Here is an 18,230-nt window from a genome sequence, read left to right on the forward strand (position 1 = left end):
CTGCCCGTTTCTTCCTCCTCCTCCGTCGGCTCCCTCCCCTCCTCAACCTCGCCCCCCTCCAGAGCTGCACTTCACGGCTCGGGCTCAACATTTGGGGAGGTATTCAGAATATGTCGGGCTCTGTTGGCTTCTCGGAGTCAATCCACGTCCAACTCTGCGACCACCTCCTCAAAACCGGCACATCTGGCACCGAGGAGGATTCATTTAACCACATTATTTTTTTTTTAGTCTGGAGATCTGGAGGATGCTGATGCAGCACAAACAAATGAAGCCTTGTTGGCATCATGTAAAGTAGATCACTGGAGGATAGGTGTGTTTAAACTGCAGGGATGCTTTGGTGCATTGCTTCATGTCAGATCACTTCCCCCCCACACGGTATAAAAAACAGTCAGCAAAGTGATCAAAGGAAGGATCTGTAGCCAACAAAATGAAAAGTCACTGTAACCACTGGGGGCACCAAACTGAAATCATAGTTTTCTTGTGCCAAAAATAATTCAGATGTGCTGTCTGTTCATTAGAATCTAAAAAGCAAAACTATACTCAAGGTCACAGGTTTTGGCTGGAATAAGCCACGTTGATCATTCTGGGCTTCATATTTTTCCACGTTTGGGTCAAAACTAAAATGTCATATTGGATGTTGGAAGAAAAGAAAATCCCCATAAAACATACTGTTACCAAACTCACTTAGTTACAAGTAAGAGACATGATTTATTGTTTCCATTAGTAAATGTTATAAGTCATTAGCTGGTTAACAGTTGTAAAAGTTACAAGCTAATGAATCCATCGTTAAAACACCAGGGACAGCTTGGATGAAGTTTACACTGGGTCATAACAGAAATGTGACTTCTGAAACATGTATATGCAATAAGTGGCCGGACGGTTCATAAATGGACGGCGAGGACAAACGCCATGAGATATTGATGGAGAAGCAGCATCAGCAGTCAGTTACCTATAATTGTGTTTCACTTTCCCTGAAGGCAATAGGATTGGATGAAGTCTTAATGGAGTAGGTGGTTAATGGAGACGATGGACACAACAAACATGGCGAGGTTCATGTTTATCTCAGTATAAAAGCTACCATGCACTTATTGAGACAGTAAACAAGCTTTTTTTTTTTTTTTTCATAGACTTTTTTTTTTTTTTTTTTTTCATAGACTGACCAACGCAGCTGAGGGATTTCAAAACAAACCCCATCAGCTCCACCACTCTCCCGTCCAGACATGATTTCTATGGCTCTCTGTTCATGGTAGTCACCTGCCAAACTGGCTGGTAGACGTAGAGACGAGCAGCAGTTCAGCAGCAGCAGTAGTTTATACGCTGCTTGTTGGTGTCATTGTGGAAATGGGGAGCAGGTTTTTCTCCCCCTGCATAGCAGCAACAGTATTTTCTACCTTTAATAGCTTTGCAACATTGCATTTTTTCACATGTAGATAAGAAGATGAGACTGAAAGAACTTAACAGGATTATGGAAAGATTTCACCATCCATCCAAAACTTGTCTGTCTGGTTAGCTCCCCGTATTTTGTTTGTCACATCATTCTTTCGTAAAGTGTAAAATAAATTTGGAAACATTTGCCAGCTGTCAGTAAAATAACACACATACTTCTGGTACTAACTGTGTACATACGCAATGTGTTTACATTCAAGAGAGCAACAAGCTTTTGCTGCATATGACAAATACATTCTTAAATCTAGACGAGCAGCTGACTCATAAATGTTCCCACCAATCTAAAAGTTAAAAGGGAGTCTACAAATGATGGATAGAGCCCACTAAGGCCAATTTGGTGACACGCGCAGTGGTGCAGGTCTTCAATAGCACACCACAGCAGTGCTAAGTCTTCCTCCTGCCCCTTCCTTTGCCCCCTGCAGAGGGCTGCAGGTTCGCTGCAGGAGGAGAGAGCATATGGTTCTGAAAATCAAGTTTCTGCTGTAGGATCCCCGTGAGGATAAACTCAGCAGAGACCACGGGGAGAGATGCGGATACAGCCGGACGACACAGCGACCGGTCCTCCTCGCAGGAAATCACCACAGTCTGAGGCTGGGAGAGAGAACGGTGACAGAAAATAAAACATAAAAATATAAAACAACACTGGAATGATAACATGAAGACAGAGTAACTCAATCAGTGTACTTTATGTGAGAACGGCTCTAAGCTCAGTTGGCACCTTGTTAGTGGTGGGCATCTTTGGTAGGAAATTAGCTCCACTTGAGGAAATGATGTCTTTCATCTGAGCTGGCTCTGGCTTCACCGACTTTGTGACATGGATGTCATATCCCTACGAGAAAGAATGAGGAAAAAACAGCAGAAAACGTGTAAACACACATATGATTTCTCTGTATAAAAAGGCCAATGGACTTTGGCATCATGTGTATACTCTCATTCTAGCTGTTTGAATTATTTGTTGCATTAAAACATTCCTTCTCAGGGTTAATGAAACTGTGCAGCCTCAGAAAGATAATGCATAAAACATAACCAGCAAATGTTAAATGACTTCCCATAAGCCACAGTGTAACGACAATCAACCCTTTGCTCTATTAAAGATTTAAGGGGCTGAGCTAAAAGTAATGCTGATTCAAGTTTTACTCCATTCCTACCATGATTCGCTTTTTCTCACCATCAGTATTGTAAACCACCCCTGTGCCATCCACCATGGGACATATCATCCTGACACTGTCAACCTCTCACAGAAAAATATAAGCACATACATAAATAGCACAAGTGAATACCTGTAAGAGAGGCTGACTGCTAGCAATCCTCAGAGACTCCTGCAGGCAGAAACTGAACTTCTTTTCTTGCTCTGGATCCTTCACAACAAAAGCATTAGGAGACAGGAAGCTTCCGGCTTTACCACTCTGAGACACAGACAAGACAAGAGATGAGCGGAGAGTCTATTTGATTGTGTCTCTGTATGTGTTTGTACCACTTGTGTTTACTTTTGCATAAATTCAAAGCGAGAACTTGTGTGGGCCGAGATATGCAACTCCTGCTACAGAAACTAACCTTTTCCAGCCACTCTGTGGTGACGATCGGGACGCCTTTAGCCACAGCACATAGGAATTTGACAGTCCTGCGCACTTTATCGGTCACCAGACAGTTCATGTCGGCTACACCTTTAGCCATGCTGCCTCCTAAACGAGCCAACACTCTCTCTCCTGCTTCGTCCACCACCCCTGTGAACAGCACCTAAGAAAAAAATGACACCAAGTTAGATCACAACAGTGTAACTGGACATCCACTGGCAAGAGATAGTGGAAAATAAATGTATGGAATTCATGTGTTAGTACTGCAGCCCTGTCATGCATTGCTTCACACATTTTGGGATCATTTCTTTGTAGCTGACTCCAACTGAATGATTATTAAACTAACTTATAAAGGAAGCAGTGATTTGGTGCCACCTGAACTTAAAATAACTACTCTCACCTGTACAAACATTTGAAATAACTTTGATTTTGCATGGATAGATTACACAGCTCTAACTCTAAACATGAAATGCATGCTTTGAGAAATCTGGTTTCTTCATAAGACTTACTTAAGTCGATAAATACTCGTCATATCTGTCCACTGTGTATTGATCTCGAGTGCCCAGGCAATTTATTAACTTTAACATTTAGCAACGGTTGAAACACGGGGAAGTAACCAACCTGGCTCTATCCATCGTTCAGAAACAGACCAATTAGCAGCTCTATAGCTCACCAGTCCGCACAAAGACATGTAAAAACACCTCATTAGTCAAAGTGCAGACTCCAAAAGGCTCATCCTCAACATGATGCTGCAGAGACAGCTCCTTACAAAACCACAATTTGTCATTTTAATTGTTTCTGTGAGGATTCAACAAAGAACAAAAGTGTTTTAATTAGTCAGCTTTAAAGGTAGGAGGGTTTCTGAATTTTAGAGAGATCCAAGTTGTTTCCCCTGCTTCTAATATCTAAGCTGGACTTATCAAGCCTGGCTCCATCTCCATACCTAACAGAAAGATTTGACCAGGCAGTCCTCTTGCACGTACTTTTTTGACAAACTGCCCACAGGTTTAGAAACACAGACCTTGTAGGCCAGGCTTGAAACTCGTGGTCGACCACCAGGTGTCGGGGAAGCAGAGGAGCAGCGAGGAGTCTTTGCCACGAGAACGGATTCTGGAGAAGTTAGTCGCTTCCGAGACACACGGTCCACTGGCGTCTGGGGCTGATAAATAGATAAGAAGGAGGAATTAATAATGAGTAAACCATTGAGAGAATGAAGACAAACAAAGGCAAAGGATTAAATACACAAAGAAAATGATGGGATCAGGAGTACAGACGGACCACAGACAGAGTAGGAAGTGACTGGGTGATCACGGAACCACTTAATTCATTAGTGAGTTATTGGTGAGGCAGAGCACGTTAGACTGCTCTTGTTGTGGAAGAGTGGAGGAAACAGAGTCAGACCGAGATGTCGACGGTAATACATTAAGGTGACTGGAAAGGCTGACTCAGAGAGAAATGCACTGAGGCCTTGGGCCGAGGTAAAGGCTGTACGTTATGAGAACACAAACTTCCATACATTAATTATATACGACTCAGTACTCCACTTTCTGTGATTTAAATTTCAGCCTTAATATATTTTTTGTTTCAATCAAAACTACAACTTCTAAGACAATAATGTTTACGATGCGTATTTAAGGAAGAAGTAATTCAGTCACACCTCTGTTGCTTCCTCATTTGAACTCTGGTTCATGGAAGTGACGGATGTTTCACTTTCTTCCACCCCTTTATTCTTCTTTCTTTCTTTGCGGGATGCTGAAGGCGAACCTCTGGGTCTCTTCTCAACAGTGTCCACTTTTATTTTCTCACTCTCTTTCTCCTTCACTTCAGGAGGTAAATCTTTTGCATTCTTCTTTGCTTGAGCGCTGGGTGCCCTACCCGCTCTCTTCACTTGGATAGCAGCAGGAATCTCATCTTTTGTTTTATCCTCCCCATCTTCGTCCGCTGCTTCTGTTTTTTCGGTTTTATCCTTTGCTTTGGAAACGTTAGTGCTGCTGCTGCAATCTGCTTCTATATTTGCCTTCAATTCAGTTTTCCTTCCTTTTCTTTTGTCTTTAGCCTCATCCTCATTATTGACTGTAGAAGCGACTGATCCCTCCACAGCTTCACTCCTTGTTGCCTTTTGACTCCTGCCCCTGACATTCCTTTTAGGCAAAAGTGATTCCTCACTGACACATCCTTCCTCTTGAGTTGTCTCATCTGCAGCTGCATGTTCAGAACCACTTGCACTGGTTTGCTGTCGCCCTCTTGTGGTCCTAGTCTGCTGAGAGTCTGCCTTCTCTTTCTCATTTTCATGGAGAACACTGCTGGAGGATCCCTCTGGTTTCCTGCTCTTCTTGCCTCTGGCTGTCGGTTTAGGAGATGAATCCTGATCGCTCTGACCAACAGCAGCAGGGATGGAGTCTGGGGCAGGTTCTGTTCTCCTCCCTCTTCCCTGTAGCCTACCTGTTCTTCCTCTGCTTACAGGCGTCATGCTGCAGTCGAAAACCTCCTGTTCTGTCGACACTGCAGCCGCCGTTGTTCTTCGATGGTTAGTTCTGACAGCGGCTGCCTGAGGTGACGTACTGCTCGTCCTGGCTCCTCTCCCTCTGCCCCGTCCTTTGCCCTCCTGGGTGTTGGAACTTGAGGCTGACCTCTCCGAGCTGACTGAGTTGGAGGAGTTTGAGCGAGATCTGGTGTTCCTTGATGGGAAATCATCATTGGTTGATTCTTGTTCCTGCTGTGTTGCATGCTGGGAAGCCCTAGCTCTGGTAGCTCTTCGACCTCTTGTAGGCGCTTTGGGCTTGTCCACTTCCTCCTTGTTTTCTTGTAGTTCTTTTTCTTTTGATTGTTTTTCTTTTTCTTTATCCAAGTTATCAGTTTCTTCCCTCTCCATTGCTCCACTTTCCAGCCTTGCTTGGCATTTATTTTCCATTCTTTCAGTCTCCTTCCCTTCATTCTCAAGTTTATCTCTCTCTTGTTGTTTCCCTTCTTTTTGTTCGTTTATTAGACTTTTATTTACAGCATGTTTGTTTCTTTCTATTTCAAGCATTTCTTTCTGCTCATCGTCATCTTTCTGTTTACTCACTTTTTTCTTTCCTCGGGTTTGCTTAGCCTGCTTTACTGCCTCCTCATTGTTATCATCATCATCAGACCTGGATTTTTCACTGATCTCTTCTGTACTTTGCAAGGTTTTATTCTCACCTCTTGTCTGTCTCCTTGGTGGTACAGAACACTCTGCCTGCTCGTCCCCTTCTCTTGATTTTGCAGTTGATTTTCTTACATTTCTAACACTGGCTCGAGTGGTTTCTGTTTTACATTCTGTCTCTTTTCCTTTCCGAGGCGTTCGGCCAGTTTTTGTCTTTAAAGGCTGAGTTTCAACAGTAGAGGTCTTCTCTTCCTCAAATTGCAACTTAGCTTTTCTTTTCGGCCGACATGGAGTAGAGTCGTCATCAGCAGAGACTTCAGAACTGGTGAGGGGCTGTGTCTTATCTTCAAGATGCTTTGCTTTCCGTTTCCGTGGGCCCAGCATCGAGTCTGTATCATCATCTTCACGTGTAGCTGTGGGGTGGTTTTCAGCAGCAGAGGGTTCAGAATTCAGGAGCTGTTGTGTCTTCTCTTCTTCAACATGAAGCTGATTTACTTTTCTTTTTGGTGGACCTGGAACTGAGTCATCATCATCACTGTCCTTGTCTTCACTTGTCACAATTGGCTGAGTTTCAACAGCAGAGACATCAGAACTAGTGAGGGGCTGCGTTTGCTCATCTTCAAGTTGCAATGAGTTTGCTTTCCTTTTTCGTCGGCAAGGAATCACGCTCTCTTCATCACTTTGCTCACCAGCACATGTACGTAAAGACTGGGATTCAACAGTGGAGACTTCAGAATTTGTGAGAGACTGTGTCTCTTCAAGTTGCTTCGTTTTGTGTTTTCGTGGGCCTGGCATCCAGTCCGTATCGTCACTTTCACCATCTTCACTTGTAGCCATGGCCTGAGTTTGATCAGCACCAGAATGAGTGAGGCTTTGTGTTTGTTCCTCTTCGAGCTGCAGCGGCTTTGCTTTTCTTTTTTGTAGACCTGGAAATGAATCTTCATCACTTTCTTCATTGCTGCTTGCACAGATCGGTTGAGTTGCGGCCATACACTGAGCTTCACTGATGTGCCTCTGCTGAGGGTGAGCATCTTCCTTATATTCTTCCCTCTCTTCTGTTTCAATCTGTGTTTTGGAGGGAACTTGCTGTACAGAGCACACAGAATTGTCTGTTGCCGAACTCGTCTCTTCGACAAAGGAAGGCATCGGTTGGGTTTCAGCAAAGGCAAGCGTAGATGCGATGGGTTGAGTCTCAGCATCAGCAGTGTTCTGTCCTTCGTCTTGGTTTGTGTCGTCATCTGAATCACTGTAGGGTGCTGAAATATATGCCTGTGTTGCTTCTAGGGCAAAATCGACATGACGTTCTTCTTTTTTAAATGCAACTGAACATCTGGCAGAATCCTCATTTTCTGCGTAGGCCTGCGTAGCCTCCAAGTTTGAGTCATTCTCTGCAGAGAGTCCGTCTGACGACTGGGCATCTTCCAAAATCACATTCCCTTCCACAGAGACAAAAGCTTGAGTGCACTCTGTGGCTAGAGCTTGGTTCTGACACTGCAGGTGACTGCTGTCAGACAATCTCAGCTGTAAAGATTCCCTCCTGCTGCTGGACTCCTCTTCTTCTTTGTCACCAGAAGCCTCAAGTTCAAAGGAGGCTTGAGGCTTGTCCACACTGCTGTGGCAATGAAGAACAAAGGGCTGCGTCTCAGCCTCAGCAAAGTCTGCATCCTCCTGGGTGTCGGAAGAGGAAGACAATCCTACAGGTGATACAGCAGGCGCGACTGCAGCTGGGAGACAAAGACGACAACATGCAGTAAATGCAAAGTAAAAGAAATACTTCTCTCCAACATTACCACTATTACATAAACAGACATTGTATAATGCGTTAAAAGCAACTTGCACACATCTAAATGGACTTGAAGGACTTCCAAAAGCCTTAGCTCCTTATCTTTCCCCTCCGCTTTTGAAACCAGATAATTTAACTAGCTTTTATCTCAAGCCTGTTCCGTCATTAAAATGCATGAAATGGTTTTACGTCACACCTAAGCTCTTAACATGTAAGTCTGCGAGGTGTATGACCAAATCTTATATTTGTATCATTCACTTCTTCACAGTTTTTGTTCAGTACGTTTGTGCAATTAACAGTTGTATTGACATAAATGAACAAAGTATTCACAAAAATGCATAAACTTAAGATAACAAAATATTAAATACCACTACAATAAATAATTGTGACTTATAAATGAATGTGTCATTTCTTTGAGAGCTGCAAGGATCAGCCAGTTAATACATGAATGAATTAGTCAATTAACAGAAAAATCCATCTGTAACTAAAATGATCGATTAACGGTTTAATTTTTTTAAGCAAAAATGCCAATAGGTGTCTAAGTTCTTGCTTGTTCAGTTTGAGGATTAAATGCTTTTCTGTGTCACATATGTTAGTATCTTTTGGGTTTGTTTGGACTGTGGGTCACATAAAACAACCAATGTGAACACATCACTGACTTGCAGTCTTAGTTCTAATTTGAACGCAGAGTGACTTGATTACCTGACAGCTGTACAGGAGTAGAGCAGTTCTGTAGAATGGGAACCAGAAACCCAGGTGTATTTTCTCTGTCCAGGTGAGGAATCCGGTCCTCCCCAGCCTCTTCAATGTCAGCCTCCTTATCCTCCACTTCATCTTTATCACCGCCCACTCTAAGGTGAGCAGGATTGGCCCTGTTCCCAGCAGGGGGCATGCTAGATTCATCCACATCTGTGTCTGCATCTGAATCTGAGTGACGAGCCTCTGACGTTTTACAAGGAAAGACTGGACAGGTTGTGACAGCAGCAGGTATACCCACAGGAGAATTATCCTCCATATCTGTCTCACTGTCAGACAGAGTATCCAAAACAGCCCCTGCATTTGCAATGGTGCACGATTCTCTGACGGCAACAACTGCTGTGGGTTCTCTGATGGTAGAGGCAGGGACAGTTTCAGCATCTGTGGGAGCAGCAGGGGCAGATTCAGGCCCTATGACTTTCACATCTAATTTGCTGAGCGTTCCGTCTGTTTTTGAGTTTTCATGTCTTTCTGCAGATTTATCTTCTTCTTCCTCCTCATCATCAACATCTGTGCCGCTGTCTAGGTGGAAATCTCGCAGCTGCATTGAAGAAGCAGAGTCAGCTGTCCGAGCAGACTTAAATGATGTTGGTTTTGCTTTCATGGCAGCATCTGCCAAAACATCATCATCCTCATCCACGTCAGTGTTACTGTCTATGCCGATGTCCTCTGGCTGAATGACTAAACTACAGCGAGAAGGTTTGGTGGTCTCATTAGAGGAGGGCAGGGTTTTGGGAGCTTTAACTTGGACATCCTCATCCTCTTCAATATCTGTATCACTGTCCATGTGAAACTGAACTGTATTTGGTGGCTGATCAACGTGTTGGTTTGTATTCAAAGTTAAAGGCCCTGCAGACACAAGCCCTTCCTCCTCTTCCTCCATATCAGTGTCACTATCAATGTTAAATGCAGGACCGTCATCTGTGGAGACTGCTGGCGTTGACACAGGCAATCCATCTTCCCCTGCATAACCTTTGCTTTTGTGTTTCACTGTCACATGTTGTCCACTTTCCTTAGACTTTGTCCCTCCTTGTGCTGCTCCTTCTTCCTCCGATTCACTGTCATCCGCAATTTCAAGTGACTTTTTTTTCTTCAGCTGCTGTCGCCCCACATCTACTTCTGTCTCCTCAGTGCTGAGGTTGACATGTTTGCATGGTCTATTTTTAGTGGAGGATGACAGTGTGATGGGACTTTCATCTTCACTGTAAAGCAGTGGAAAACAAGGTGATGAGTATTACAATCAGGGGAAAATTGGAAAAATGTGACACACTTATATATTGGGACTGGTTATGCCAGTACTATATACATAATGTTACATATATACCTTTCAGGGACGACTTTATTTGTGGGACTCAGGAATGTAGAACAAGTGGGACTGGATTTTTGGGAGTCTGAATCGGACACTGTAAAAGATAATAAAGATGAGCTGAGATACAAAAAAATGAAGCATCATCTCTTATGACTGTTTACTCAATTTACATACCAAGAGCCACTCGTCTTCTTTCTCCTCCTCCCACTGTTTCGCCATCTGAGTCCGAGTCAGATTCTGGGACCAAGGTCTTCTGTGGCTGTGTTGGAGTTTGCTCAAAGGACAGGCAACTCGTGCTGACAAGAGTCTTCTTCGGCGAAACCCTGGGTTTTGTATCTCCATTTACACATTTTTTGCTGCCAGTGCTTGTGTCACCTTCGCTTACTGTCGAATCATCTGGCAACCTGGCCTTCACACCTGGATTTCTGCTCACTGGAGTCCTCGTGTCCTCTTGAGAAGAGACTACTGAGTCCACACCACTGATGACATACTGACAAGGGATGTCCGCCAACACCAACCTGTCACCTTCACTGAGGGCATAGCGCACATTAGGAGTCAGCTTTAAGCGGCCCTTACGGGTCCCATTCATACTCCCTAGGTCCCAAAGCAAAGCCTCCATCTCAGCTTCCTTGTCACAACCTCTGCTCTTGTAGACTGAGATGCAGATGGTTGCATGCTGCTTGGACACTGAGGCCGCCGACAAGGGCAGGGTGCAGGTGTTGGGGTCACGGCCCAGCACATTATCTCCCAAAAAGAGGGGCAATTCTGGGGGACAGAGAATATGCATTATGAGAAACACATAGCCAAGGACGTTCATGTATGCAGACTGTGCTTAAATTGACAATCACCTCTCTCGGAGATATGTGCATTTTTTAAGATGCACAGTTTGGCCACTGGTCGTCCCCTCTCATTTTCATTGCTCTCTTCATTTTCTTCCTCATCTGACTCCAACATTGAGTCACAGATCATCTGCGTGGCTTCCATTTCTACCAGACACCAAGACATAGTTACTGCTATACTTATACACAGATAAACTGCTCTTTAGACTGTAATGTAACTGTCTAATTAAACCCACAAAGCCACATATGCCCAAGTATTAGTGAGCAGCCCCATGCAGCTAACGTTAGCCTAAGTGGCTAATATATGATGTCAAGCCTGCCGTTAACTTTAACGTTTATCACTGACCGGTAATAACACTTTTCCGTAGCATTCTTGCTAATCTCCGATTTGGTGCATTGGTCTGAAGAGCTTTAAGCAACGCTGAGCACAACTTTAAGTAAACGTGTATGGATATCTCTTTCAAAACCACAGTGCAGCCATCCCACTTCCGACCGACATAAAAAACCAAAATGTTAACGGCCAGTTGTGGGAAATTCAAACGTCAAGTATAGCAATTTAATACCGCGACATAACTATTGTAAAATTCATAATTATTGTAAAATAGGCATGCACTCCAAACATTATTAGCTACAATCTACCCACCGTCACACGCCTCAACTTGTCCAAGTGGAGATAAACAAAAAAGTACTCGCATATCCTGGAAGGAGCTAATTACGCCCAAAAGAGGCGTGTTTGATGCAGGCGATTGGCTGAAACACCCATCAATCACACCGGACTCTGCTGCCATTGGCTAATCAGAACTCTCTTAAAACGCCTCTGATAGGACAAAACGATATAATTTGGCGCCCTACATTCACGTAGACATGGCTGCCTGAGGGAAACCAGTGGACGTTGATTGAGTCTCTTTCACGCTTAAGTGTAGCATCAAATAGTGAAGGACCGTTTTTTTTTTTTTTTTATATATCAATAGCTTCAAGCCTAGTTTGCTGCCAGGAAGTAGTTTTAAGGCATTCTAGTCTTTAGCACAGTTCAATTGCAACTGTTTGATTTTCTCTTTGCATGAGAAAAATACTATCCTTGACACAAGGCTTGATTACTGGGTTAGGTCAAATAGACAGCCGCCCTAGGCCAGTGTTTAAGGAAATTTATGCAGCATAACATATATGAAAAGGTGGGTGCTATTTTATTGAGGTCTTGTCCTAATAGTTCACACACTTTAGTTTTCTGATTCATATCTCTAAATTAACACACTTGTGTGGGTGAACTAGATTCCAGCAGCTAATTTACATGTGTTTCATATTGTATAAAAACTCTCAAAGGACTTTGAACAAATATAGTAAAAGTACTTACAATAAACAGTGTCATCAGAGCAAAAAGCATGATGAAATGCCAAATTTTTATGTGATGTAACACTCCACAGGAACTTTAACGCAATCCTGGAACGTGAAATGTATGGGTTTGGATTTTTTTTTGAAGCATGATGATAAGCAAATGATATTGTTGTTTTAAATACATGTTTTGCTGCGTTTTTAAGTTGTTGTTAGGGTGCAATGAACCTCTGTTCCTACAGGACTGACTGCCTACACTGGGATAGTTTTGAGAATGTGGTTTGGTGCAGAAAAAAAAAATAAAACTAAAACTGGTCTGACTATTATGTTGCATTTAGTTATGTGCACTTAACCGTATACTAGACTATATTATAAATGGATGCTCATGGAACTGACAATTGATGCTTTTTCATAGCTGCAGAAAATTTTACATGAATGTATCATCCATCCATCTATTATTTATACACCGCTTTATGCTGCGGGGGGGCTGGAGTCTATCCCAGTTGGCTCAGGGCGAAGGCAGGATACACCTTGGACAGGTGGCCAGTCTATCACAGGGCTACACACAAATAGACAGACAGCCAAGCACACTCACATTCACACCTACAGATAAGTTTTAGAATCATCAATTAACCTCAACATGTTTTTGGACTACCTGTCCAGGGTGTCCCCTGCCTTCGCTCTAAGTCGGCTGGGATAGGCTCCAGCCCCCCTGCGACCCTAGTGAGGATTAAGCAGTGTATAGATAATGGATGGATAATGGATGGATGTTTTTGGACTACCTGTCCAGGGTGTCCCCTGCCTTCGCCCTAAGTCGGCTGGGATAGGCACCAGCCCCGCCCCCCCGTGACCCTAGTGAGGATTAAGCAGTGTATAGATAATGGATGGATGATTTTGGACTGTGGGAGGAAGCAAACTCATGCAAACTCCACACAGGAAGACCCCAGGCCGAGATGCAATTAGGACCTTCAAGCTGTGAATGAATGCATCAGTAAGCTCTCAACTAACATTCACCCATGATTTTTATTCTTTTACAATTAATGAGAAAATCTGAGTGATTGAAATTGAATGACTGAATCGTAGTTGATGTGTTATCAGACAAATGACTCATTTATATGCAAGCATGAATGAAAGGATAACAGTTTTCAATTGCCAACTTTATTTGCAACGAATGACAAGGGATATCTAACGTACGCTAAAGTTTGATTCTAGCAATGCTCTTGACACTATGTTGGTTCCTTAGTTACTTGTTGTCGTTCCTTTTTGATTTGTATTTCTTTTGGCAATGATGTCTTGACCTTGATGTCTTTCAACTTTATGCATCGTCTTCAGCCTCCTCCTCGAATTCACCCTCCTCCTCAGCAGTGGCATCCTGGTACTGCTGGTACTCAGACACCAGGTCGTTCATGTTGCTCTCTGCTTCAGTGAACTCCATCTCATCCATACCTTCGCCTGTGTACCAATGCAAGAAGGCCTTACGACGGAACATGGCTGTGAACTGCTCTGAGATGCGCTTAAACAGCTCCTGGATGGCTGTGCTGTTGCCAATGAAAGTGACGGCCATCTTGAGGCCACGGGGTGGAATATCACAGACGGCGGTCTTCACATTGTTGGGGATCCATTCAACAAAGTAACTGCTGTTCTTGTTCTGCACGTTGAGCATCTGCTCGTCGACCTCCTTCATTGACATGCGGCCACGGAACACAGCAGCGACTGTCAGATAGCGGCCGTGGCGTGGGTCGCATGCAGCCATCATGTTCTTGGCATCGAATACCTGCTGAGTGAGCTCAGGAACTGTGAGGGCACGGTACTGCTGGCTGCCCCTGCTGGTCAGGGGAGCGAAACCAGGCATGAAGAAGTGCAAACGGGGGAAAGGCACCATGTTTACAGCCAGTTTGCGAAGATCAGCATTAAGCTGACCGGGGAAGCGCAGACAGGTGGTGACTCCGCTCATAGTGGCAGACACCAGGTGGTTAAGATCTCCGTAGGTGGGTGTGGTCAGTTTCAGAGTGCGGAAGCAGATGTCGTACAGAGCCTCATTGTCAATGCAGTAGGTTTCATCTGTGTTCTCTACAAGCTGGTGGACTGACAGGGTGGCATTGTAGGGCTCAACTACTGTGTCTGACACCTGAGGATGCAAACATACACAAACTTTATTTAGTCTCATGATCGTAAAGGAGGAATAAAAGGTAAATTAAACTAAAGTTAACAATAAAAACACCAGTGCGCTGTCACATAACTATGTTACCTTGGGGGAAGGCACCACACTGAAGGTGTTCATGATACGGTCAGGGTACTCCTCACGGATCTTGCTAATGAGTAGAGTTCCCATACCAGATCCAGTTCCACCACCAAGAGAGTGGGTAAGCTGGAAGCCCTGCAGGCAGTCACAGCTCTCTGACTCCTTACGGACCACATCCAGGACTGAGTCCACCAATTCAGCTCCCTCTGTGTAGTGACCCTTGGCCCAATTATTTCCAGCACCGCTCTGACCTGAAAGGGAAAGAATGACAATAGCTAAGCATTTCTTTTCTACTTTTTGTCTGTATTCATTCAGTAACATGTAATGTGTCTTTATTCCACCCACCGAACACAAAATTGTCTGGTCTGAAGATCTGCCCAAATGGTCCAGACCTCACAGAGTCCATGGTGCCAGGCTCCAAGTCGACCAGAATGGCCCGAGGCACATATTTACCTCCTCCGCAAGAAATAGAACAAGACACAACAGAGAGCGACAGAAAGAGACAGAGAAAAAGGAAAACAGACCAGCTCAGTAACGCAGTAAAAACTATGTTGGAAGTTACACAGGATAACCAGTACACTACTAAGAAAATCTGTGCACAAGAGAAGAATTAAGAATTAAATATCAATTGTTGAAATTTAAGTGAAATTGTAAAGCTTAAAATATGTACATATAAAATAGTCCTATGTATGTTCAAATGAGTTGTTCGGGAACCAACCTGTGGCCTCATTATAGTAAACGCTGATCCTGTCCAGCTGCAGGTCACTGTCTCCGTGGTATGTCCCTGTGGGATCGATGCCGTGCTCGTCACTGATCACTTCCCAGAACTGCAGACAAAATGGACGGTATCACATGACAGTTACTTGAAAATGAAAGTATGCATTTATCCATTAGCCATGTAGTTTTTGGGACAGGAGGCTTCTAATGAGTAAAACAGCAGTGGGCTGCATTTTTGTACTGTGGAAATTACAGGATTTTTCCCATTTCAGCAAAGCCATATCTAAACCTTTTTCCTACGACGCAGCTGTTATTATTCACATAGTCGTTGACTGATGACTTAGCAGAATGCAGTTCTTTCATATATTAAAGGAAAGGAAAGCACACAAAGAAGCTACAGATCTCCCCGCAGGCCAAACTAAAATAAACTCAATTTGCAGGGAGTCACACTACACTGAAAACACCGATTGTCTATGGATCTGTATTCATGGCTTGTTCACTCTTTTAATGCCACACTTAGATCTTTCAAAGTGTGTTAGCATGAAATCCAGCGAGCTACGATTGCACCATACTGGAGAAAATCATCTGCATGCATGTATTTTTATGGTATCTTCCAACTTGGCCATTTCTTTGTAATACACCCAGTGATTTTCTGCCAGCAGCAGCAATAGGAGGATTTAGAGTAATCTGGATAAGCGGGCTGTATAGCAGCTCAGTACTTAAGTGATTGGGAGTCAGCTGTGAGCTACGCATCATGACATTTAAATATAACCATGCAAAACTAAATTGACAGAGTGGTCTTAAAATGAGGGCGATTGCAGCAAAGCAGAACAAAGAAGCATTAAAGAGTTGATAAAGAACATCCAAAAGACTGGGAATCTGACAGACAGTTGACAGTGATGCTATAGATGGCTATCAGCAAATACTGCAAATAATCACAGTGAAAGAATGAGGACAATAAGCAGAAAAGCAATGCCACACCCTGACCTAATTCGCCACAATGTAGCCCTTCAACAATTCTGTCAATCATATCAACTGGACATCAGAGTCAATGAGTCCTAGGGGAAGGGACACCAATGGGGATACTTACTCTCAGGTCACTAGGAATTATTTTACCAACAAATTTAGAAAACAAAAAGAAAGAAATGGAACTGTGGGCTTAAAAGGGGGAGATGAATTGATTGCAACACCAAAAATTTTCCAATATTAATACCTTATTTCCTACAGCGGGCATTCTATGATTCAAGAGCTTTAAAAAAATTAAAAATCAGAAAATTGCAGATAATAGCAATGTGTGATGTTTATTTCCCACAATTATTCTCCAAAGATTTTTGCCGAGAATTGCACATCAATTGAGAAGCCGATGACTTCACCCACTGTGCATCAGCTGTTTCTTCCAGTCCTCCCCCACCCTACTCCTAATTTGGCTATAGGGAGGACAGACATTGATTACAAAGAAAAGCTGTTGTTTTTTTCTTTCACATCAACATACTGTAAAATAGGGGCTTTTGTCAGTGTGAACTCTAAAGTATATCTTAATACCAGGGCAGGATCCCTGCATGGGTTTGGGTAGTCCTACTTAAACATATGCTGTCTGTAACAAATGATCAGCTGTAAAACAAAAGGAGATACAAAGAGTAGCAGGGGAATAAAACATACAGTAGCAGACTGCAATTATTTCTGCAAGACTGGGTGGATGATATATTGTGCTGTGACTATGCAGACTTTGGCTCCACTTTAAATGGAATATATAGTTAAATGCATTAAAATGAGAATTCTAAACAACATTGACAAAAAAAATAAGGAAAATGACTGAGTATTAATTTTAAAATCACAAAAGGTGTCTCAGGAAATGTAGTCTTTCTTATACAAAAAAAAAAAAAAAGAGAGAAGGAGGAATTGTATTTTCTTGACCAGTTATCAATGCCACACCCTCCCGCAGTTCTTCTGCTTTCCCAACAGCCTAAACTGCAGTCTGGCTTCCACAGTGTGCAGAAATAAAATCTAATCATTATGGGATATTGATCCATTCGTCATTTAGAGAGGAAAAAAAAATCCCCAGGCCTCTCATCCCTCAGCTCCCAGTCTGTCACTGACATACCAGTCACATCTGCCGGTGCCAGACAAAGAAACCAGAGTGTACACTGAATAAAGGGCTCTACCAAGTAAAGAATAGACTGATTTTTTTTCTGTCTGTCTGTCTGTCTGTCTTCTCCCCGTTCAGTGTGGTGAAGTCAGCTCAGTGCCGGGACTCAGACACGCCCGGTGTTGTGTGAACAAAAAGCCGTCGAGACGCATGAGTCCTATTATACCGTTAGCTGCCTGCACGGTCCGCTGCTCCACACCCACTGACTTGTTACCGCAGTGCACAGGATCCAATCAAAGAGGTCACTTTTACTTTTTCTTGTTATTTTCTGACAGATGGTATGTTTAAATATTGAAATCTATATTGTCTACCAAATGAATTACTTTTCATTCAAGCAGCAGATCTAATGCCCTCTTTTGTCTTCATGCACCAGCAGCTACAAGTTTAATTCTCTGGATTAAAAAAAAACAAAAAACCTGTGGTGTGACATGAAAAGCATCATTTTATAAATGAACACAAAAATTCTCAGGGTTTTCTTATCTTACCTTGGCACCAATCTGGTTACCGCACTGGCCAGCCTGGATGTGCACAATTTCCCTCATTATGGATGCAAAAGTTTCTCTTTTAACAACGGCGAGTAATAGAGCGTTGCTTGGGGAGCGAGAGGAGCCGTAGACTTGTACGATGGTGCCGGACAATGGATTTATAAGGTTGGAGCGTTTCCAGAGCCAGCTGGGGCTGGGTGGAGGGGCGTGGCCACACCGAGGAACAGCTGCCGCCAGCGATGATTGGCTGAGAAGGACCGACCGAGCCAGAAGTGGGCGGGGTCACGCTGCTGCAGAGCACAGAGTGGAAATCAAATGGAGAGATTAGCCAGACTTTTACCAGCTGGTGTGCACAAGCACCCAGTGAGATGCATCGCAGTTGTTTTTGGGAGATCAGAAGAGAATGACTAATCATCATTTTGTCTCCTTGTAATGAGAAAAATTCACTGGACAAGATGGGGTCAGTCAGCATCTCCCCAG

General features: G+C 43.4%; 2 protein-coding genes across 4 annotated transcripts; both read right to left on the reverse strand.

Moving 5' to 3' along the window:
• Positions 1–684: 684 nt before the first annotated feature.
• Positions 685–11,512, reverse strand: mdc1 (mediator of DNA damage checkpoint 1). Of its 2 annotated transcripts, XM_008295601.1 has the most exons (11): positions 11,475–11,512; positions 10,841–10,978; positions 10,167–10,757; positions 10,008–10,086; positions 8,630–9,885; positions 4,678–7,868; positions 4,042–4,179; positions 3,001–3,183; positions 2,727–2,852; positions 2,165–2,275; positions 685–2,037 (listed from the first exon to the last, which is right to left on the reverse strand). In XM_008295601.1, the coding sequence occupies exons 2-11, from the start codon at positions 10,974–10,976 to the stop codon at positions 1,831–1,833; spliced, it is 6,018 nt and encodes a 2,005-aa protein (XP_008293823.1). In that variant the 5' UTR covers positions 10,977–10,978; positions 11,475–11,512; the 3' UTR covers positions 685–1,830. The 2 variants fall into 2 exon arrangements, with proteins under 2 accessions (XP_008293823.1, XP_008293822.1); XM_008295600.1 differs by lacking the exon at positions 11,475–11,512 and having other exon boundaries at positions 10,841–11,010.
• Positions 11,513–13,301: 1,789 nt separating this feature from the next.
• On the reverse strand, positions 13,302–17,869 carry tubb5 (tubulin, beta 5). 2 transcript variants are annotated; one of them, XM_008295605.1, is made up of 5 exons: positions 17,751–17,869; positions 15,121–15,229; positions 14,748–14,858; positions 14,409–14,653; positions 13,302–14,288 (listed from the first exon to the last, which is right to left on the reverse strand). In XM_008295605.1, the coding sequence occupies exons 1-5, from the start codon at positions 17,805–17,807 to the stop codon at positions 13,476–13,478; spliced, it is 1,335 nt and encodes a 444-aa protein (XP_008293827.1). In that variant the 5' UTR covers positions 17,808–17,869; the 3' UTR covers positions 13,302–13,475. The 2 variants fall into 2 exon arrangements, with proteins under 2 accessions (XP_008293827.1, XP_008293826.1); XM_008295604.1 differs by having other exon boundaries at positions 14,748–14,855; positions 17,751–17,866.
• Between the last annotated feature and the right edge of the window lie 361 nt (positions 17,870–18,230).

This window comes from Stegastes partitus, unplaced genomic scaffold, assembly GCF_000690725.1.
Source record: "Stegastes partitus isolate 25-593 unplaced genomic scaffold, Stegastes_partitus-1.0.2 Scaffold1061, whole genome shotgun sequence".
NCBI lineage: Eukaryota > Metazoa > Chordata > Actinopteri > Pomacentridae > Stegastes > Stegastes partitus.

Coding starts and splice junctions, on each gene's coding strand:
- mdc1 (XM_008295600.1), bottom strand. CDS start 10,997: ATGTCTTGGTGTCTGGTAGAAATGGAAGCCACGCAGATGATCTGTGAC. Junction 4,180..4,677: donor CAAATGAGGAAGCAACAGAG/GTGTGACTGAAT, acceptor TCTATTTATCAG/CCCCAGACGCCAGTGGACCG. Junction 3,184..4,041: donor TTTCAAGCCTGGCCTACAAG/GTCTGTGTTTCT, acceptor TTTTTTTCTTAG/GTGCTGTTCACAGGGGTGGT.
- tubb5 (XM_008295605.1), bottom strand. CDS start 17,807: ATGAGGGAAATTGTGCACATCCAGGCTGGCCAGTGCGGTAACCAGATT. Junction 14,859..15,120: donor TTACTATAATGAGGCCACAG/GTTGGTTCCCGA, acceptor TTTCTTGCGGAG/GAGGTAAATATGTGCCTCGG. Junction 14,654..14,747: donor ACCAGACAATTTTGTGTTCG/GTGGGTGGAATA, acceptor TTTCCCTTTCAG/GTCAGAGCGGTGCTGGAAAT.